The 17,086-nt window shown below is 45.5% G+C and overlaps 2 protein-coding genes across 13 annotated transcripts in view; one reads left to right on the forward strand and one right to left on the reverse strand.

Annotated features, from left to right (window-relative positions):
* Positions 1-2,887, reverse strand: part of PAQR3 (progestin and adipoQ receptor family member 3) — a 33,319-nt gene extending 30,432 nt beyond the window's left edge. For all 3 annotated transcript variants that reach the window (XM_085898729.1, XM_085898728.1, XM_085898730.1), the window contains exon 1: positions 2,738-2,887. The gene's annotated coding sequence lies outside the window, so the exon portion shown is untranslated. The remainder of the gene's footprint in view (positions 1-2,737) is intronic.
* A 972-nt stretch (positions 2,888-3,859) lies between these two features.
* The window catches only part of LOC147018724 (RUN and FYVE domain-containing protein 2-like), a 78,283-nt gene continuing 65,056 nt past the window's right edge, over positions 3,860-17,086 (forward strand). For 2 of the 10 annotated variants that reach the window (XM_085898731.1, XM_085898732.1), the window contains exons 1-2: positions 3,860-3,931; positions 4,715-4,780. In XM_085898731.1, coding sequence (XP_085754857.1) covers positions 3,901-3,931; positions 4,715-4,780 — 97 coding nt within the window. In that variant the 5' untranslated portion in view covers positions 3,860-3,900. Of the gene's footprint in view, positions 4,035-4,708; positions 4,781-17,086 lie in introns of those variants that run through there. The other 8 variants (XM_085898734.1, XM_085898736.1, XM_085898738.1 and 5 more) reach the window with 5 other exon arrangements.

Consider the following 17,086-nt stretch of genomic DNA (forward strand, 5'->3'; position numbering starts at 1 on the left):
AGAGAGAGAGAGAGAGAGAGAGAGAGAGAGAGAGAGAGAGAGAGAGAGAGAGAGAGAGAGAGAGAGAGAGAGAGAGAGAGAGAGAGAGAGAGAGAGAGAGAGAGAGAGAGAGAGGAGTCCAGTGGCACGATCGGTCGACAATTCAGCGTCCGTATCATACACACACGTTCGATTTTCTTCAAGAGCTCTTAACAATGCCAAAACGAAAGAATAACTTCACTGCAGAAGTAAATACAAAATTCCTGAGCTTTTGAAGTTGTGGAGAAGATTGGGAAGCGTAATGCTGAGCGCTTGGTATATAACAGCTGGTCCTTACATCTCTGCAGCACATAAAGGTGTTCTTGATTTACAATGTCATGTGGACTTGGACAAGCACAATATTTAGAGTAATTCGACTGGAAGAACGGCAGTTTGCAGTCAAAATTAATCGAGGTCCGGAAAACACCCAATGAGACCGCTGATATGATTTGCTCAATACGTAAAAGAAACTCTTGAAAAGTGTCTCCTCTTTTTCGAAAGTTAAAACACGGTAACCCTAATTTCGCAATACTATCGTCTATTTCAATCATGAAAATATTGTTACGAATCTGGCAGCCATTTGCACACAAACAGACAGCAGTCCCCGCAGTTCAGTTATTTCAATAAGTATGTGTTTATAGTGAGGGTCCCATCCTTCTGTCTAATGGGTTAATTTCATGTGTGTGCTGCGGGTTTTTTTTTTTTTTTTTTTTACATTAAATCTCCCCTTCGCTCCATCATTGCCATAACACACGTGTTCGGGGCCACGGGCATAGGCGGGGTAGGTCGACTCCGCCCAGCAAGATGGGTGTGCCTCACAACCAATGAGGGATAGGAGTACCTCAGAAGCCCCCGACCAATCCGGAGACTAGTTACCTCAGTGCGGCCCCGCCCAGCCAGATGGGATGTTCGCCCCCATCCAATCAGGAGGCGAGTGGCCAGGGGGAAGAAATCCCTCGGACTTCGCAAAAGGGAAGAGTAGAGTGGTCATCAAGAAGAGAGTAGAGCAGTCATCCTTTGCCATTGCTCTTGGTGTGTGTCGTAGCAGTCATCGCGGCCATTGCTCTTGGTGTGCGTCGTTGGAGTCATAGTCGCGATTGCCCTTGGTGTGCGTCGTGAGGGTCGTGGTCTGCGGTCTTTTGCGGGACTCCTCGTGGTGGTGGTGGGTGTGGTCTAGCAGCCAGGATTGTGGGCTCGGTGGATTCCGGGACGTGGGTTCGAGTCCCACCGTGGTGGGTTGGAGTCCGGTGTGACCGCACAGGGCAGACAGGTACCCGGCCAGACCTTGACTCCCCAGCTGACCTATCCTCCTCGGCTGGAGGGTCCAATAAAGACCCGACGGGGTCCATTTCTTTTGGGTGTGTGTGTGTGTGTGTGTGTGTGTGTGTGTGTGTGTGTGTGTGTGTGTGTGTGTGTGTGTGTGTGTGTGTGTGCCCCGTCCTTAAGTAGACATTGCTAAGTGTTTGTTAGTATATAAATTGCATTGCTTAATCGGTTTAACTCTGCTCTTTTTGTGCTCCCCTGCCCCATAAATAAACCCCGATTGTTCAATGTACCAGCTCATTGTCTGTCACTTTCTTACATTGGTTTAGCACGGTGCGTATTGGGAATTAGGGAGGCCTTGTTGCTGTAATTGTTCATTTGGACCGACGGATCTTGGTAATCCCCGCTCGGTTTACACCCGGTTCGGGCTAGGTAAACGGCCCGTTCCACCCGAGGTCCGTCGAGGGTGTGACCTCCCTGGTAATTTGACGAATGTGGGTACTTAGGTATATTGAAATTTGGCTATTAACCCTACCCCACGCAGTCAGAGAATTGGCGAGCATGGTCCTGAAGTGGCCCGTGACCTTTGGAGTTGTCCGAGAGTCACGACCTAAATTCCAGGGTGTTCGGTGGAGATGAACCTACTGCTCCCCCGAGTGGTCGTTTATCGCCACCGAACCCCGGCCCACAACAATATATTCCAGACATCAGAAAGTAAGACAAGGATTATTACTCAAAATGGTGCTTCATTGTGGGTAGAGTTCAAGGACACTACATATAAATCATATGGAGATCTTGAAACCATGTCAGAGCATGATCATCTCAGATATCCCCTTCCCTGGTCTTCCCATTAACCTCAAAGCACAAATACAACAAGTGTTCTTACGAACTAAATAGACATGTGGTCTCATTCATTCATAATATCCTTCAGAGATTTAAGAGATTATCATTTTAAACCGATGAGACTGCATTGATCAATTTAGTTTCTTTTTCTAAAATGGCATAGATGGGGTCAAGCCACTTATTGACAAGGATTGTGAAAACTTCACAAACTATCTATTTCAGTGCAATGTACTGAGATGGGTCAAAATAGATCGTGCACCTTAAAATAGATTTGTTAGATAAAAAATAGATAAAAAATGAGCAATGCCCTTTATCACAAAATACAATAAACAATGGATTGGAATCCCAGTGGATCTGCATTCAAATCGCATTAAAGGTTTAAAAAAAAATTTTTTTAACACAACTGGAACATTTTACATTTCCTTTTAAATAATCTGAATACAATGTATGGAGATAAAATGAAAAGAAGAGATTGCACAGCAGGTTCGGAACTTCAACCTAACGTCAAAGGTCAAGCATCCTTTAAAACACACGCAACACTTTGTGGTTGTGAGAAATCATCACACCATTAAACACTCAACCAAACTAAATATTCAATCAACCGCATCTTTACCAGCACTCCAGATGACGATCCACAGCCGGTCGCAGCTGAGAATTTCATTTCCGGGTTTCAGATGATAATTTAATTTCCGGGTCACAGTTGAGAATTTCATTTCCGGGTCACAGTTGAGAAATTCATTTCCGGGTCACAGTTGAGAATTTCATTTCCGGGTCACAGTTGAGAATTTCATTTCAGGGTTCTGTTGCTCGTTTCATCTCAATCTCGAAATACAAATCTTAATTCCGGGTCAAAGCAGGAAAATTTAATTCTACCTCCGAGCTGATGATTCAATTTCCAGGTCTCAGCTGAAAATTTAACTTCTGTTGTTCCAGATAATTACCTTTCTGCGTTTTATCTGATAATTTCACGACCGGGTCCCAGCCGATAATTATATTTCTGAATCACAGCTTTCCAGGTTCAAAATGCTGAAGATCTTAACCGGTCAAGCCAACACCAGGCAAATGTGCACGAAACGGCGGTTAAAAACTTTCAAGCAATGTCGCAAGCCCTGACGGAGTGATCTGCAGCAGTAGCATATGCTCAGTTTCCACGAACCGTGCACGAATCACCAGTTTGAAAATAGCCCGAATAACTGACATTGTTGTTTGCATTTACCTGTTTTTTTTTTGTTTTTTTTTAGATAAGTGGCTTTGATTTGAAAATCAATTTTATTACGTCATAAAAAAAAATTATAAATTTAATTCTCTGATTATTTTATGTTTATCATTCGCGTTTCACCCACTGATCTCTACACCTAATACCACCAATAAATGTGACCGAATGAAGATATGCTCCTCACAAACTGCAGCCATCGTGTGGGGTGTATGTTTGACTTATGATCAGCGATGCTGGCATTTCTAATCTAGCGATTTTTTTAATATATATATATATATTTTTGGTTTGTTTTAAGTACTGTCCGGTCGTTGTATTGAATGTGCATTTGATCGCAGGACGTGCGAGTTGGTGGTGTATTAAAAAAAACTCAACCAAACAAACAGGAAGTGTAAACGAACGTTGATACGAATTTGAAATGAAGAACATTATTACTATGACACATTTATTTATTTTCAAATAAACGTTTTATAGCCCACATATCGTCGGTTGTGATACAACAGTGAGTAAATAAACTGTTTTTGAAAAGACGATGCGAAAGGTGACACGTGATGTGACGTCAGATGTTGACGTGCCCCCAAAAGCATTTTACGTGTGAGTGTACGTGGTTGTGTACGTTTGTTAAAGCACGGTGAGGTAGAGTTCTGCTTGTTGTGGTGAAGTTTGGTTGTTGAGGTTCGGTGGAGTCTGTTCGAAGGTGATTTTATTTTTTTTCTATGAGTAGAGAAGTAGAGATTGATAGATTAAGTAAACTTGGTTTGATTTTGTTGTTAACTCGTCGGAAGTCATGAGTTTTGAATTGCCTGTGAAGATTGTCGTGTTGTCGTGTTGTCGTGTTGTGTTGTCGTGTTGTCGTGTTGTGTTATTGGCCAATTTTGAGAGATCAGTTGTTCCCTCTCAGGTGGTGTGATGTGGAAAGTGGGGAGCGGGGCGGGTGGTTGGGGCTAAGTGGTAGGGGGATGCAGAAGAGTGTATCTCACTCTCAGTGGGTGGGGATGGGGATGTGGGAGGGGATGGGGATGGGGAGGTGCTGGGATGGGGATGTGCTGGGATGGGGATGTGGGGATGGGGAGGTGCTGGAGTGGGGATTGGGTTGTGAAGGGAAATGTCAAGGTGGTGTTGGAGGGGGTTGGGGGAGTTGCTAATGTGGAGAGCATGGAATGGGGTGAGGCAGAGAGTACGTTGAGGGCTCTTTTGGGTTTGGTGGGAGGAAGAGTGTTTCAGGGTTGGTGGTGGCCATGCTGGTGGTGCAGTTGAAAGTTTGGGTGGTTGGGGCAGGGGGTGGGGTGAGGTGGCAAGTCGGTGGGTGCAGTTTGTCTGAGGGTGGTGTGAGAAATGCATTATTTATTTTGCTTTTTAACGTGTGACATATTTCAGGGCAAATGGATACCTTGATGGTTGAGCGGATAAACCTGATGAACATGGCAAAGATGAGTGTTAAAGGTGAGTTTAAATGCCAGAACATATGGACAATATTGCGATTGTTGCTCTGGGCATGTACAGTAAAGCGGGGTAAGCAATTGGTTCACTCTGTCTGTCACTCTAGCAGTCTTTGATCGAGGGACTTCAATTGCATTTCATATTTTGAACACAGTAAGTACAACACCAAGAGCCTTCCTTGCACTTCCAAAAACCTGCAGTTTAGTCGTACTTTGGCAAAATTATATTCCGTCTTGGTTCCGTTCATGCTCAGGGTGCAGGAATATCGAGATTCAGACAAAATGGCGGTGCTCAGCGATGCAATGCCTGAGCTAACTTCATCCAAAAATCTATCCGTTTAGTGCATAGTTTTCTCAAAGATCATTCCAAAATCGTCAGTTTCTCAGAAGATTTGGTGGAAGATTTGTAAATGTGTGGATAAACCTTGTACTGATCTTACTTGCATCTCCCAACCCCCAGGACTACCTTTGGCTGTGACTTCCCCTCCGCTCCCACCTCATGCTTGTCGATGTTGTCCTGTCCTAACAGTGATGAACTACATCGACATCTCTCTGAGCCAATCTGGACCAAATTTTAACCACTCGTTATTTCAATGGGAAATTCCCCGTAGGCCCGCAGACTCCACCACAGTCACAACTTTCTTTACCTCGCATGTGGTGATTTCAATGGTCATCATGCAAATTGGCTGTGTTGGTACCTCTCGTACCAGCCATGGCACTTCAGCAAAGGACTTCTGTGACTCCATAGTCCTGACTCGATCTGAACTTTTCAACCTGAATTTCTCCCAATGGTAAATCCTCCCTTCTGGACTTTGATGATGATGAACTTTCCCACAAATATCTCATGCTCTTCCTCTGTTCCAATTGGTTCATCTGATATTTTTGTGAACGTCAACATATCTCTGGCTATTCACAGAGTTGCCTCAGCGCTGGCAAGTCTGGCATTTCACTCGAGCAGATTGGCAGGGACTGCGAACAGCCATCTCTCTTCAGGACTGGTCTCCCATATCTACTGCTCCTGATGTTAACTCTGTCTGGGAATTCCTCCAACGAAACCTGTTCTCTCTCTCTCAAGCACAGCTTCATCCCATCTCATCAACAATTATCCTACCCTTCTTTCCACCCATGGTATACTGAATCCTGTGGTGAGTCGGGTTGCTCTGAAACTATTTGCTTTCTCTTCCTGGAAGGTAATCCAACCGATGGCAATCTCAGTGCATTCCAAAAAGTTCACAACAAGTGTGTGTTCTCTCTGAGGAGAGTCAGAAAACAACATCTGTCCAACCTTAAGATTGAGTTTTCAAACCTGTCCCCCTCCTCCTTCTCACTTCCGGTTCCAGGTTTGAAGCGTCGAGAGATCTCCTTAGGAGCTCTCTGCTGACGATCTCAAAGATAAGTTTCCGGTCGTTATTTGTCCCGTTTTAACTGTTTATTTTTTCTCACCTACATGTTACTGTGTGTTCCTAGTTCGGTTTTGTTTCAAAAATCATGCTATTTTGTGAGTTTTTGGCGACGTTGTCTTATTGGGTGTTTGAGGCCGAGGCTTGAGGCCCACCGGTTCCCCTCGGTGTACGATCGTTTTATTTGTTTTTTCTCCCCATTACCTTTAATTTCTATCTTCCCCACTTTCCTAACGTCCCCTATTTCTCCCAACTAATCTCTCTATTTCTTATCTATAAAAAAACCGCCACCTTTCTCCTCATTCTTCTTCTTCACCGCGTCTTCTTCCTCTTATTCTTCCTCCTCCTCTTCTTCTTCCTCGTTTTTTTTTTTTTATTTTTTATTTTTTATTTTTTTCTTTTCTTTTCTTCTTCTACAACACTTCCATGACCTAATCTGTTAAACTCTCTCAAACATTCATAATAATAACAAAAACAATATCTTATAATGCTTCATCTTCCTCTCTCACACATGTGGTACTATTTACTGTGTCATAATGCACCACTCTTCTGCTATTTTAACAGACTGCTCTCATTTCGACCTCTCCTTCATTCCTTGCCTAAAAAATCCAACTGTTACAGCGTTTCTTCTCTCCATTCTCTGAATTTGCCTTTATTGCATCCATCACGAATTGTGTTAAATCGCATCTCTGACCTAAAACTTTAAAAAACCCCAGTTTGCTATGAATGTTCGCTTTCCATCAACCATTCTTTTTTTCCAACTTCAGTGCCAACTCATCCCTCACTCTCGCTCTCAAAGCAACCATCCCACTCTTCTCCCTCCAAGCCTCCCTCACCTCTCTCAAAAATTCCCCCCTCACCTTTGTCCCACCTTTCATCCCCCTCACTCATCCTTCTCAAAGTTGCCCCCCCTCCTCTCATCCACAAAGCTGCCTCCTTCCACTGCCCTCTCACCTCCATCTCTTCACTCCACCTCCTCAAATGCTCAACTGCCTTCTTCCCCTCTCTCTTGTCCCCCCTCTCCGCCAGCACCACAGAGTCTTTTCTCCTCATCCGGCCCCCTCCCCGAGCTATTCTGTAATCCCCCACACTCTTTCAACTACCCTCCTTACCTCCCCTCCTCATCCCTTGTCCTACCCTCCCCTCCCCCCACCCACTGCACCCAAAGCCTCCTCTTCTTCCTCTTCATTAAAAGTGTGGACCTCAAATATCCGGGGCCTTCGCTCAAACCTTTCAGATCTTTCCATACAGGTTGCCACTGTCAAACCAGACATAATCTGCCTAACAGAAACTTTCCTCCCCCAAGACCTGTCTGACTCCCAAGTATCTCTTCCTGGTTACTCTCTCCATGACAGACCTGAACCTCGTCCTGGTGGAGGAGTTGCTCTCTTCATCAAAGACACTCTTCCTCACTCTCCATGCATTGCTCTCACTCCCCCACACCCCCAGGAATACCTCTGGCTACGGCTTCCCCTCCACTCCCACCTCATGTTTAAATGTGTACTGTACCGTCTACTGAACAGTGATGACTCCATCTACACCTCACTATCCGAAAACATGGACCATCTTCTATCTTCTCATCCAAACTCTCTCTTCCTCTTATGTGGTGACTTCATTTGTCATCATGCCAGTTGGCTAGGTGTTAGTACCTCTCTCACTTGTCATGGCACCTCAGCAAAAGCTTTCTGGGACTCATTGGGACTGACTCAATCGGTCAACTTCCCGACCCGGATCTCAACCAATGGTACTCCATCTCTTCTGGATCCGATTTTGACAAATTTCCCTGACAATATCTGCTGCTCTTCCGTCGCTCCAATCGGTTCTTCTGACCACGTCCTTGTCAAAGTGGACATCTCTCTGGCTATTATCAGAGAACCACCTCACCGCCGTCAAGTCTGGCATTTCACTCAAGCCGACTGGCAGGGTCTCCAAGCAGCCATCAAACTTATAGACTGGTCTCCTATCGCTACTTTCTCCAACATCAACTCATCCTGGGAATTCTTTCAAACAAACTTGCTCTCCCTCATGCACAGATTTATCCCCTCTTGTCTTCAGTTGTCCTACCCTTCCTCCTGCCCTTGGTTTACTGAAGCTTGTGGCGAGGCAGTTGTCCTGAAACAACTTGCCTCTGCCTCATGGAAAGCAAACCCAACTGAGGGCTATCTCAGTTCCTTCCATAAAGCTCGGAACAAGTGTGTATCTACCCTCAGGAGAGCCAGAAAACAACATCTTTCTAATCTCAAGTCTGAACTCTCAAACCTCTCTCCCTCATCAAAATCCTGGTGGCGTCTAATCAAATGTGTTTCTGGTGTATGTTCCCCCTCCATCCCCGCCCTCACCTCAAATGCCGCACTGCTGATACCGCACGTGAAAAAGCTGAATGCCTAAACTCTGTGTTTGCAGCTAAATCTTGTGTCAAAAACCCATCACTTTCTCTACCCACCTTACCCAGTCGCACCCAACTGTCCCTGGACTCTGTGTCCTTTTCCCCTGACAAGGTGGAGAGCTTGCTGTCAAACCTCGACTCGGATTCTGCAACCGGTCCAGACGGCATCAGCCCACGTTTCCTCAAAGCCTGCTCTTCTGCTCTTGCTCACCCTCTCTGTTCTATTCACCCTCTCATTTTCTCAATGTCATCTGCCATCTGCTTGGAAATCTGCAAACATCACTGCCCTGCATAAAAAAGGTGCAAAAAACAGATCCCTGCAACTACAGACCAATCCGCCTTCTCCCAATCATCATCAAGGTTATGGAATCCATCATCGCTGCAGACATGAAATCCTTCCTCTTCTCCAATGTCTTGATTTCCGATCATCAATTTGGTATCACACCAGGTCACTCTACCCTGGATATGCTGCTTCTGTTCTCCCAACAATGGATGGAGGTCCTCAATGCCAGACAGGAAATCCGAGCCGTATCCCTGGACATATCACGTGCTTTTTGACACAGTCTGGCACCCTGCCCTGCTCACCAAACTCTCTTCCCATGGTAACCAAGGCAATCTCCACTCATGGCTCGCAGACTTCCTCTCCTGTCGCAGTCAACGTGTGGCCCTAAATGGAGTTCTTTCATCCCCTCTTCCTGTCCAGGCTGGAGTTCCTCAAGATAGCGTTCTGGGCCCTGTTCCTTTTTTCTGGTTTTCATCAATGATCTCTCCGAAAGCCTGGTGTTGGCGCAGTGGTAAGGGCAGTGGCTTGGGACCCAAGAGGTCCTGAGTTCAAGCCCCGTTGGGACACTGAATTAATATATGTATATGTATATGTATATGTATATATATATATATATATATATGTGTATATATATATATATATATATATATATATATATATATATATATATATATATATATATATATATATATATATATATATATATATATATATATAAACCAAGTCGAAAACACCAGGGGGTTGACTCAGCCTGCCATCCTTCCGAGGTCGGCGAAATGAGCACCAGTTGTACTGGGCCCGGTGTATGCCCCGGTTAGAATAGGTGTACCATATCCCTGTGTGTCGTAAGAGGCGACCAGGGTTGCGTCAGGAAGGGCATCCGGCGTAAAAACCTATGCCAAATCATTATGCGGACAACAAAACGAATTTCCATACCGGATCGGTCGAGGCCCGGGTTACCAACGACCGCCACCGGTACCGGTGGTCAGCAGGGTACCAGTGGAAATTGTGCTGCTGCTGGGCGAAGGAGGAGAAGGAGACTGGGAAGGCGAGTCCGGAGGCAGTGGGAGAGGGGGAAGGGTAGAAGTGTGGAGGTGAGAGTTGGAACTCTGAATGTTGGGACGATGACTGGCAAAGGGCGAGAGTTGGCTGATATGATGGAGAGAAGAAAGGTGGACATACTGTGTGTACAAGAGACCAAGTGGATGGGGAGTAAGGCGAGGAGCATTGGAGGTGGTTTCAAACTGTTCTACCATGGTGTGGATGGGAGGAGAAATGGTGTCGGGATAATCCTGAAGGAAGATCATGTCAAGAGGGTATTGGAGGTGAGGAGGGTGTCTGACCGAGTGATGAGTGTGAAGTTGGAAATTGAAGGGGTGATGATGAATGTCATCAGTGCATATGCCCCACATATGGGGTGTGAGATGGAATATAAAGAAGATTTCTGGAGTGAGTTAGATGAAGTGGTGGAGAGTGTATCCAAGGATGAAAGAGTGGTGATTGGAGCAGATTTCAATGGGCATGTTGGGGAAGTGAATAAAGAGGATGAGGAGGTGATGGGGAGGTACGGTCTCAACAAGAGAAATGTGGAAGGGCAAATGGTGGTAGAGTTTGCAAAAAGAATGGAAATGGCAGTGGTAAACACGTATTTCAAGAAGAAGGAGGAACACAGGGTGACATACAAGAGTGGAGGAAAGTGCACACAGGTGGATTACATCTTAAGTAGGAGATGCAACCTGAAAGAGATTAGTGACTGTAAGGTTGTGGCAGGGGAGAGTGAAGCTCGACAGCATCGATTGGTGGTCTGTAGGATGACTTTAGAGGTGAGGTCGAGGAAGAGAGTGAGGGCTGAACCAAGGACCAGATGGTGGAAGCTGAAGGAGGAAGACTGTTGCGTGAAATTTAGGGAGGAGGTGAGACAGGCGTTGGATGGTGGTAAAGATGGGTGGGATGATTGGGCAACGACAGCAGAAGTTGTGAGGGAGATAGCTAGGAAGGTACTTGGTGTGACATCTGGACAGAGGAAGGAAGATAAGGAGACTTGGTGGTGGAATGAGGAAGTACAGGAAAGTATAAGGAAGAAGGGGTTGGCGAAAAAGAAGTGGGATAGTCAGAGAGATGAAGAAAGTCGGCAGGAGTACAAGGAGTGGCGTCAAAAAGCAAAGAGAGGTGGCTAAGGCCAAGGAAAAGGCATATGACGAGCTGTATGAGAAGTTGGATACAAAAGAAGGGGAAAAGGATTTATACCGATTGGCAAGACAGAGGGACCGAGCTGGGAAGGATGTGCTGCAGGTTAGGGTGATAAAGGACGCAAATGGGAATGTGCTGACGAGCGAGGAGAGTGTGTTGAGAAGGTGGATGGAGTACTTTGAGGAGCTGATGAATGAGAGAGAGAGAGAGAAGGTTGGAAGAGGTGGAGATAGTGAATCTGGAAGTGGGGTGGATCAGTAAGGATGAAGTGAGGACTGCTATGAAGAAGATGAAAAGTGGAAAGGCGGTTGGCCCAGATGGTATACCAGTGGAGGCATGGAAGTGCTTAGGAGAGATGGCAGTGGGGTTGTTAACCAGATTGTTTAATAAAGTCTTGGAAAGTGATAGGATGCCGGAGGAGTGGAGATTAAGTGTGCTGGTTCCGACTTTCAAGAATAAGGGTGATGTGCGGAGCTGTGGAAATTACAGAGGGATAAAGTTGTTAAGCCACACCATGAAGTTGTGGGAAAGAGTAGTGGAAGCTCGGTTGAGAGGAGAGGTGATGATCTGTGAGCAGCAATATGGGTTTATGCCAGGAAAGAGCACCACTGATGCGATGTTTGCTTTGAGAATGTTGATGGAGAAGTATAGGGAAGGCCAGAAGGAGTTACATTGTGTGTTTGTGGATTTAGAGAAAGCTTATGATAGGGTGCCAAGAGAGGAGTTGTGGTATTGTATGAGGAAGTCGGGAGTGTTGGAGAAGTATGTGAGGATCGTGCAGGATATGTATGAGGACAGTGTGACAGCGGTGAGGTGTGCGGTAGGAATGACGGACCGGTTTAAGGTTAAAGTGGGATTGCACCAAGGATCGACTCTGAGCCCTTTCCTGTTTGCAATGGTGATGGACAGGTTGACGGACGAGATCAGACTGGAGTCTCCATGGACCATGATGTTCGCGGATGACATCATGATCTGTAGGGAGAGTAGGGAGCAGGCTGAATCGAGCCTTGAGAGGTGGAGGTACGCACTGGAGAGAAGGGGAATGTTAGTCAGTAGGAGTAAGACAGAGTACATGTGCGTAAATGAGAGGGAGGGTGGTGGTATGGTGCAGTTGCAAGGAGTTGAGGTGGGGAAGGTGGATTGGTTTAAATACTTGGGATCAACTGTCCAAAGTAACGGAGAGTGTGGGAGAGAAGTGAAAAAGAGAGTGCAGGCAGGATGGAGTGGGTGGAGAAGAGTTGCAGGAGTGATTTGTGACAGAAGGGTAGCTGCAAGAGTGAAGGGGAAAGTATACAAGACGGTAGTGAGACCAGCTATGTTGTATGGTTTGGAGGCGGTGGCGCTAACAAAAAGACAGGAAGCAGAGCTGGAGGTGGCAGAGTTAAAGATGCTGCGATTCTCGTTGGGAATGACGAGGATGGATAGGATAAGAAATGAGTGTATTAGAGGGACAGCGCAGGTAGGACGGTTTGGAGACAAAGTGAGAGAGGCGAGATTGAGATGGTTTGGACATGTGCACAGGAGGGAAACGGAGTACATCGGGAGAAGGATGTTGAAGATGGAGCCGCCAGGCAGGAGGAGAAGAGGAAGGCCAAAGAAGAGGTTCATGGATGCGGTGAGGGCGGACATGCGGGTGGTTGGAGTGTCAATGGAAGATGTGGAGGATAGAGCGAAATGGAGACAGTTGGTCCGCTGTGGCGACCCCTAACGGGAGCAAGCCGAAAGAGGAAGAAGAAGATCAATGATCTCTCCGACTCTCTGGAAAATCCTCTATATCTCTTTGCTGATGACTCCACCCTCTGCCGTACCATCGGTCATCCCTCAGACCGGCAAGCAGCAGCTTCTTCGCTCACTGCAGATCTGGATAAAATCACAAACTGGTCCAGCACGTGGAACATGTCTTTCAATCCGGACAAATCTCACACTCTCACTATGTCTCTTTGAAAGGACCATTTAGAAAACCCATCCATCCACTTTCTCAACAATCCTCTGGAAGAAGTCCTTTCTTTCAAGCTTCTGGGTCTCACTATCTGCCATTGCCTTTCCTGGGAAAGCCACATTTCAAACCTCGCCTCCAAAGTCAGTTGCCGACTGGGAATCCTCCGTCGTGCAAAGTCCTTCCTCGGCCCTCCTGAGCTCCTGACCACTTACAAAGCTTTTGTCCATAGCCTGATGGAGTACTGCTCTCCCCTCTGGGCTGGTGCTCCTGCCTCCCACCTTTCTCGGCTTCACACTGTCGAAACCAGGGCATTTCGGATCATCGGCATCTCCCGCAATCAGGCTGAGTCTTTGGGCCTCTCACTCAATCGCCGCAGGTTGGTCGGTGGCCTTTCTGTGTTCTACCGTCTCCTCTCCAGCCTTGCCCCCCTGCTGTCTCTGTGATTTGTCCCCACCACATTTCCTCAGGGCGCTCATGGTCAGCCAACAACCCCCTTCTGGTAAAACTACCAAAATCATGAATCACTGCTCACCTTCACTCTTTCATTCCTCTTTTTTTTCCCGCCTTTGGAATAAACTCCCTCACTCTATTCTTTCCCATTCTTCCCTCCAGGCTTTCAAAACAGCTGTTCACCACCCCCTCTTATCATCCCCCATCCAAATCCTCGATCTTTTCTACCCCCGATAATCCACCCAAGCTCACCTCCTTCAAATTCCCTGCTTCCTTCCTGAAAGTCCCTGTAATGTCCATCTTGTATTCCCCATGTTCCCCATCCCATCCCTCTCCCTTCCACAGATGACCTCATGTGTCTGTTCCCCACTCTTTTGTCCCTCCCACTCCCGCCCCTCTTGTCTCATGCCCCCTTGATGTGCGTTGTGTGTTAGCTCTTGCACGAGCCTCGACAAGGTATACAAAAAAAAAACCTGGTGGCATATTGTTCAGTCCGTCTCCAGTTTATGCTCTCCTTCGATCCCTTCATCCTCTTCAAATGGCACCACAGCCGACTCCGCTCGTGAGAAGGTTCAATGCCTCAACTCTGTTAGTTTCCAAAACTTGTGTTTCCAACCCTTCATTCTTGGTACGGAAATTTCCCTGTCATACCCAACTCCTGGACTGTCTTTTGCTCCTCAGAAGGTGGAGAAGATTCATTCAACCCTCGACCAGACGGCATTGGCTCACGTTTCCTAAAATCTGCCCTGCTCCTCTTGCATAGCATCTCTATACCCATTTCACCCTATCATTTGCCTGAAAGTCATCCATCTTGCATGGATTTGGAAATAAGCCAACATCACTGCATTACTTAAAAAAGGTGCAAAAACTGATCCCCTTGCCTATAGACTTGTCAGCTTGCTTCCAGTCATCAGCAAGGTCATGGAAACCATCATCACGGTTGATATGAAATCATTCCTTTTCTCCAACAACCTCATCTAAGATCACCAATTTGGATTCGGGCCAGGTCACTCCACCTCGGACATGCTGCTTCTCCACCCTCTGCTGTGACATCCCTCATCCCCCAGACAGGCAGGCTGCAGCCTCTTCCCTCTCTTCAAACCATGACAAAATCACAAGCTGCCAAAACACTTGGAATATGTCTTTCAATCCGAACACATCTCACACTCATTCTCTCGATCTGAAACGACTGTATGGCAAACTCTTCTCTCTACTTTCTTAACAATCCTCTTGGGGAAGTTCACTCATTCAAACCCCTGGGTCTCACTATCACCCATGATCTTTTTTGGGCCAACCACATTTCATTGGCCTCCAAAACCAGGCGTCCACTGGGCATCCTCCATCGTACTAACCCTAACAGCTCGGCCCACATGAGCTCTTGACCACCTACAAGGCCTTCATCTGCAGCTTGATGGAGTACAGCTCTCTCCTCTAGGCTGTCTCTTCTGCCTCACATTTTGCTCTGCTCCTTGCCATGGAAGCAACGTCTTTAAGATTATTGGAATCTCTATGATGAAGCTGAGTGTATGGGCTTATTAATTGAGTCGATAGGTCTGTGGACTCTATCTTGCACCCTTTCCTCTTTCTGTGCCCCCCCCCACCAGATTTCTTCAGGGCTCACATGGTCCACCATCAACCCCATTGTGTAGAACCAACTTGCACATCCTCTTCCATCTCATTCTTTCCTCCAGGTCTTCAAGACAGCTGTTCACCATCTCAGATCATCCCCAATCCAAAAACCATGGTCTTTTCCACCATCGTTAACCCACCTCTCGTCCCTCATCCTTCCAAATTTCCTATCCATCTTTTCCACTCTATGTGTCCTCTCCTGCCCCCTCCCTTTCCTCCACACATTTTTTTTTATTTGTCAAAGTCTCCCTATATCTCAGTAATTCTTAACCTGGGGGGAAATTTTCGGATTTCAGGGGGGGGAATTATTTTTTACGTTGAACAATTTTCAAACTATTTATTGCGTTGAATACGTCGTCCGAATATGCTTCCCAAGCGGTGAAAAATTAGCGGAATAAAAATTAATGCTGATTTTAGGAATGCTAATGTTAAAATAATATAAGACTGTTAATGTTGTGCAATAAATTGTTTATCAATATTTTATTGAAATAATTTTTATAATAAATTTTAGGGTTTTTTTATTAATTTAGTTTTGATAATGTGCTTGGGGGGGGGGGGAAATATCATTTTTTGACAATTTCAAAGAGGGAAACAACACTACAAAGGTTAAGAAACCCTGTTCTGTCGACATTCAACTCTGCTGGTTATGCTCCCCCACCCCTTCCCCCAATCTCTGCTGTTCCTTTGGTATCCAGTTTTGCATGTTTTGCATGTTTTACATCATGTTCTTATCTGTTTCGTCCTGATACGTTGCGTGTACAAGCTCTTCCATGAGCCTCGACTATGTTCATGTAGTGCCTGGCTTCCAAACATCGTTCTTACGAACCTTATACTTTATAACCACTTTTCAGTCTCTTAAATGTTAGATCCATTTGACAAACACAACGTTTCAACATGCCATGAGATATGCAGGAAGTCAGACCTCCAGAGTTAATTACCAATTCACACCTTCACACCATAATTCACACAGGCTTTGCTCCACCACTCTTCCGCCATTTCACATGCCATTCTCTCCATGGGGTTCCTTACTGGCACGAGAGACAACAGTGCTCGCCCTGCTTCACCGTAAACCCCTCCAACTAGCTCGTGATCTATCCCTCAGCGTCCCTTACACTAGCATAGATGGCAAGTGACCCGTATTTCATGGGTTTGGCCTGTTTTGTTTCTGAAAACCCGCAGACCTGTTTTGTTATCATCAAAACCTGTGTTGAATGGAAAGTACGATGAATTTTTTTAAAAACTCAATGTTTCATTTCCAATTCACTCGCAAAGATTGACACACAGACTGATAGACCTGTAGCTGATGTGCAATGTATCGCTCGAGTCAATTGGCTGTGTGACGGCAAGAGCTTTCCCTCGCTGAAGGCCCCATCACCACCCTCCAGGATTCTGTGCATAGTATCGCCTCATCATTCGATCTCGTCTCATAAATATGTAAACACTTGATTCCTACTCACCTGTTTCCTTTCATCACCTCCAACTTGCAAAGTATGCACGACACACATTCCATGTACTCCAATTTATTCATTTTTATTTTTAAAAGTACATTTAATAATGTTTTTCTGTAAAAAAAAAAAATGTATATATATATATATATATAATCCCCTTTATAATATATATTATAATAGATATTATATATATATATATATATATATATATATATATTTATAATATATATTATATATATATAATCCCCTTTAAATACATGTAACAAGTGATTTATTGTTCCAGCATATGAACATCCTGCTTACACACACACACACACACACACTTTCAAGAACATCTAGTGTTCAGAAACTAGGGACTGCCTGCATACAAAAAAACCCATCTCAGCAGAACATAGTCTTCTCTGGATAACGCTTTTGCCTGTCCACTTCGTATGGCTACCAGTGCTCCTGTTATTCAAAGTTCATGAACAAAGCTAATGTAGATCGTACTCAGAAACGCAAATCAAGAGTTGAAAAGACTTCTCATGTACTTTTTCTCAAGACTGTGTGGGGCAAGGTATTCTTTGAACTCTCTATTATCTATTT

This window comes from Eptatretus burgeri, chromosome 10 (assembly GCF_056783735.1).
Source record: "Eptatretus burgeri isolate ZD-2024b chromosome 10, Ebu_testis_v1, whole genome shotgun sequence".
Lineage (NCBI taxonomy): Eukaryota > Metazoa > Chordata > Myxini > Myxiniformes > Myxinidae > Eptatretus > Eptatretus burgeri.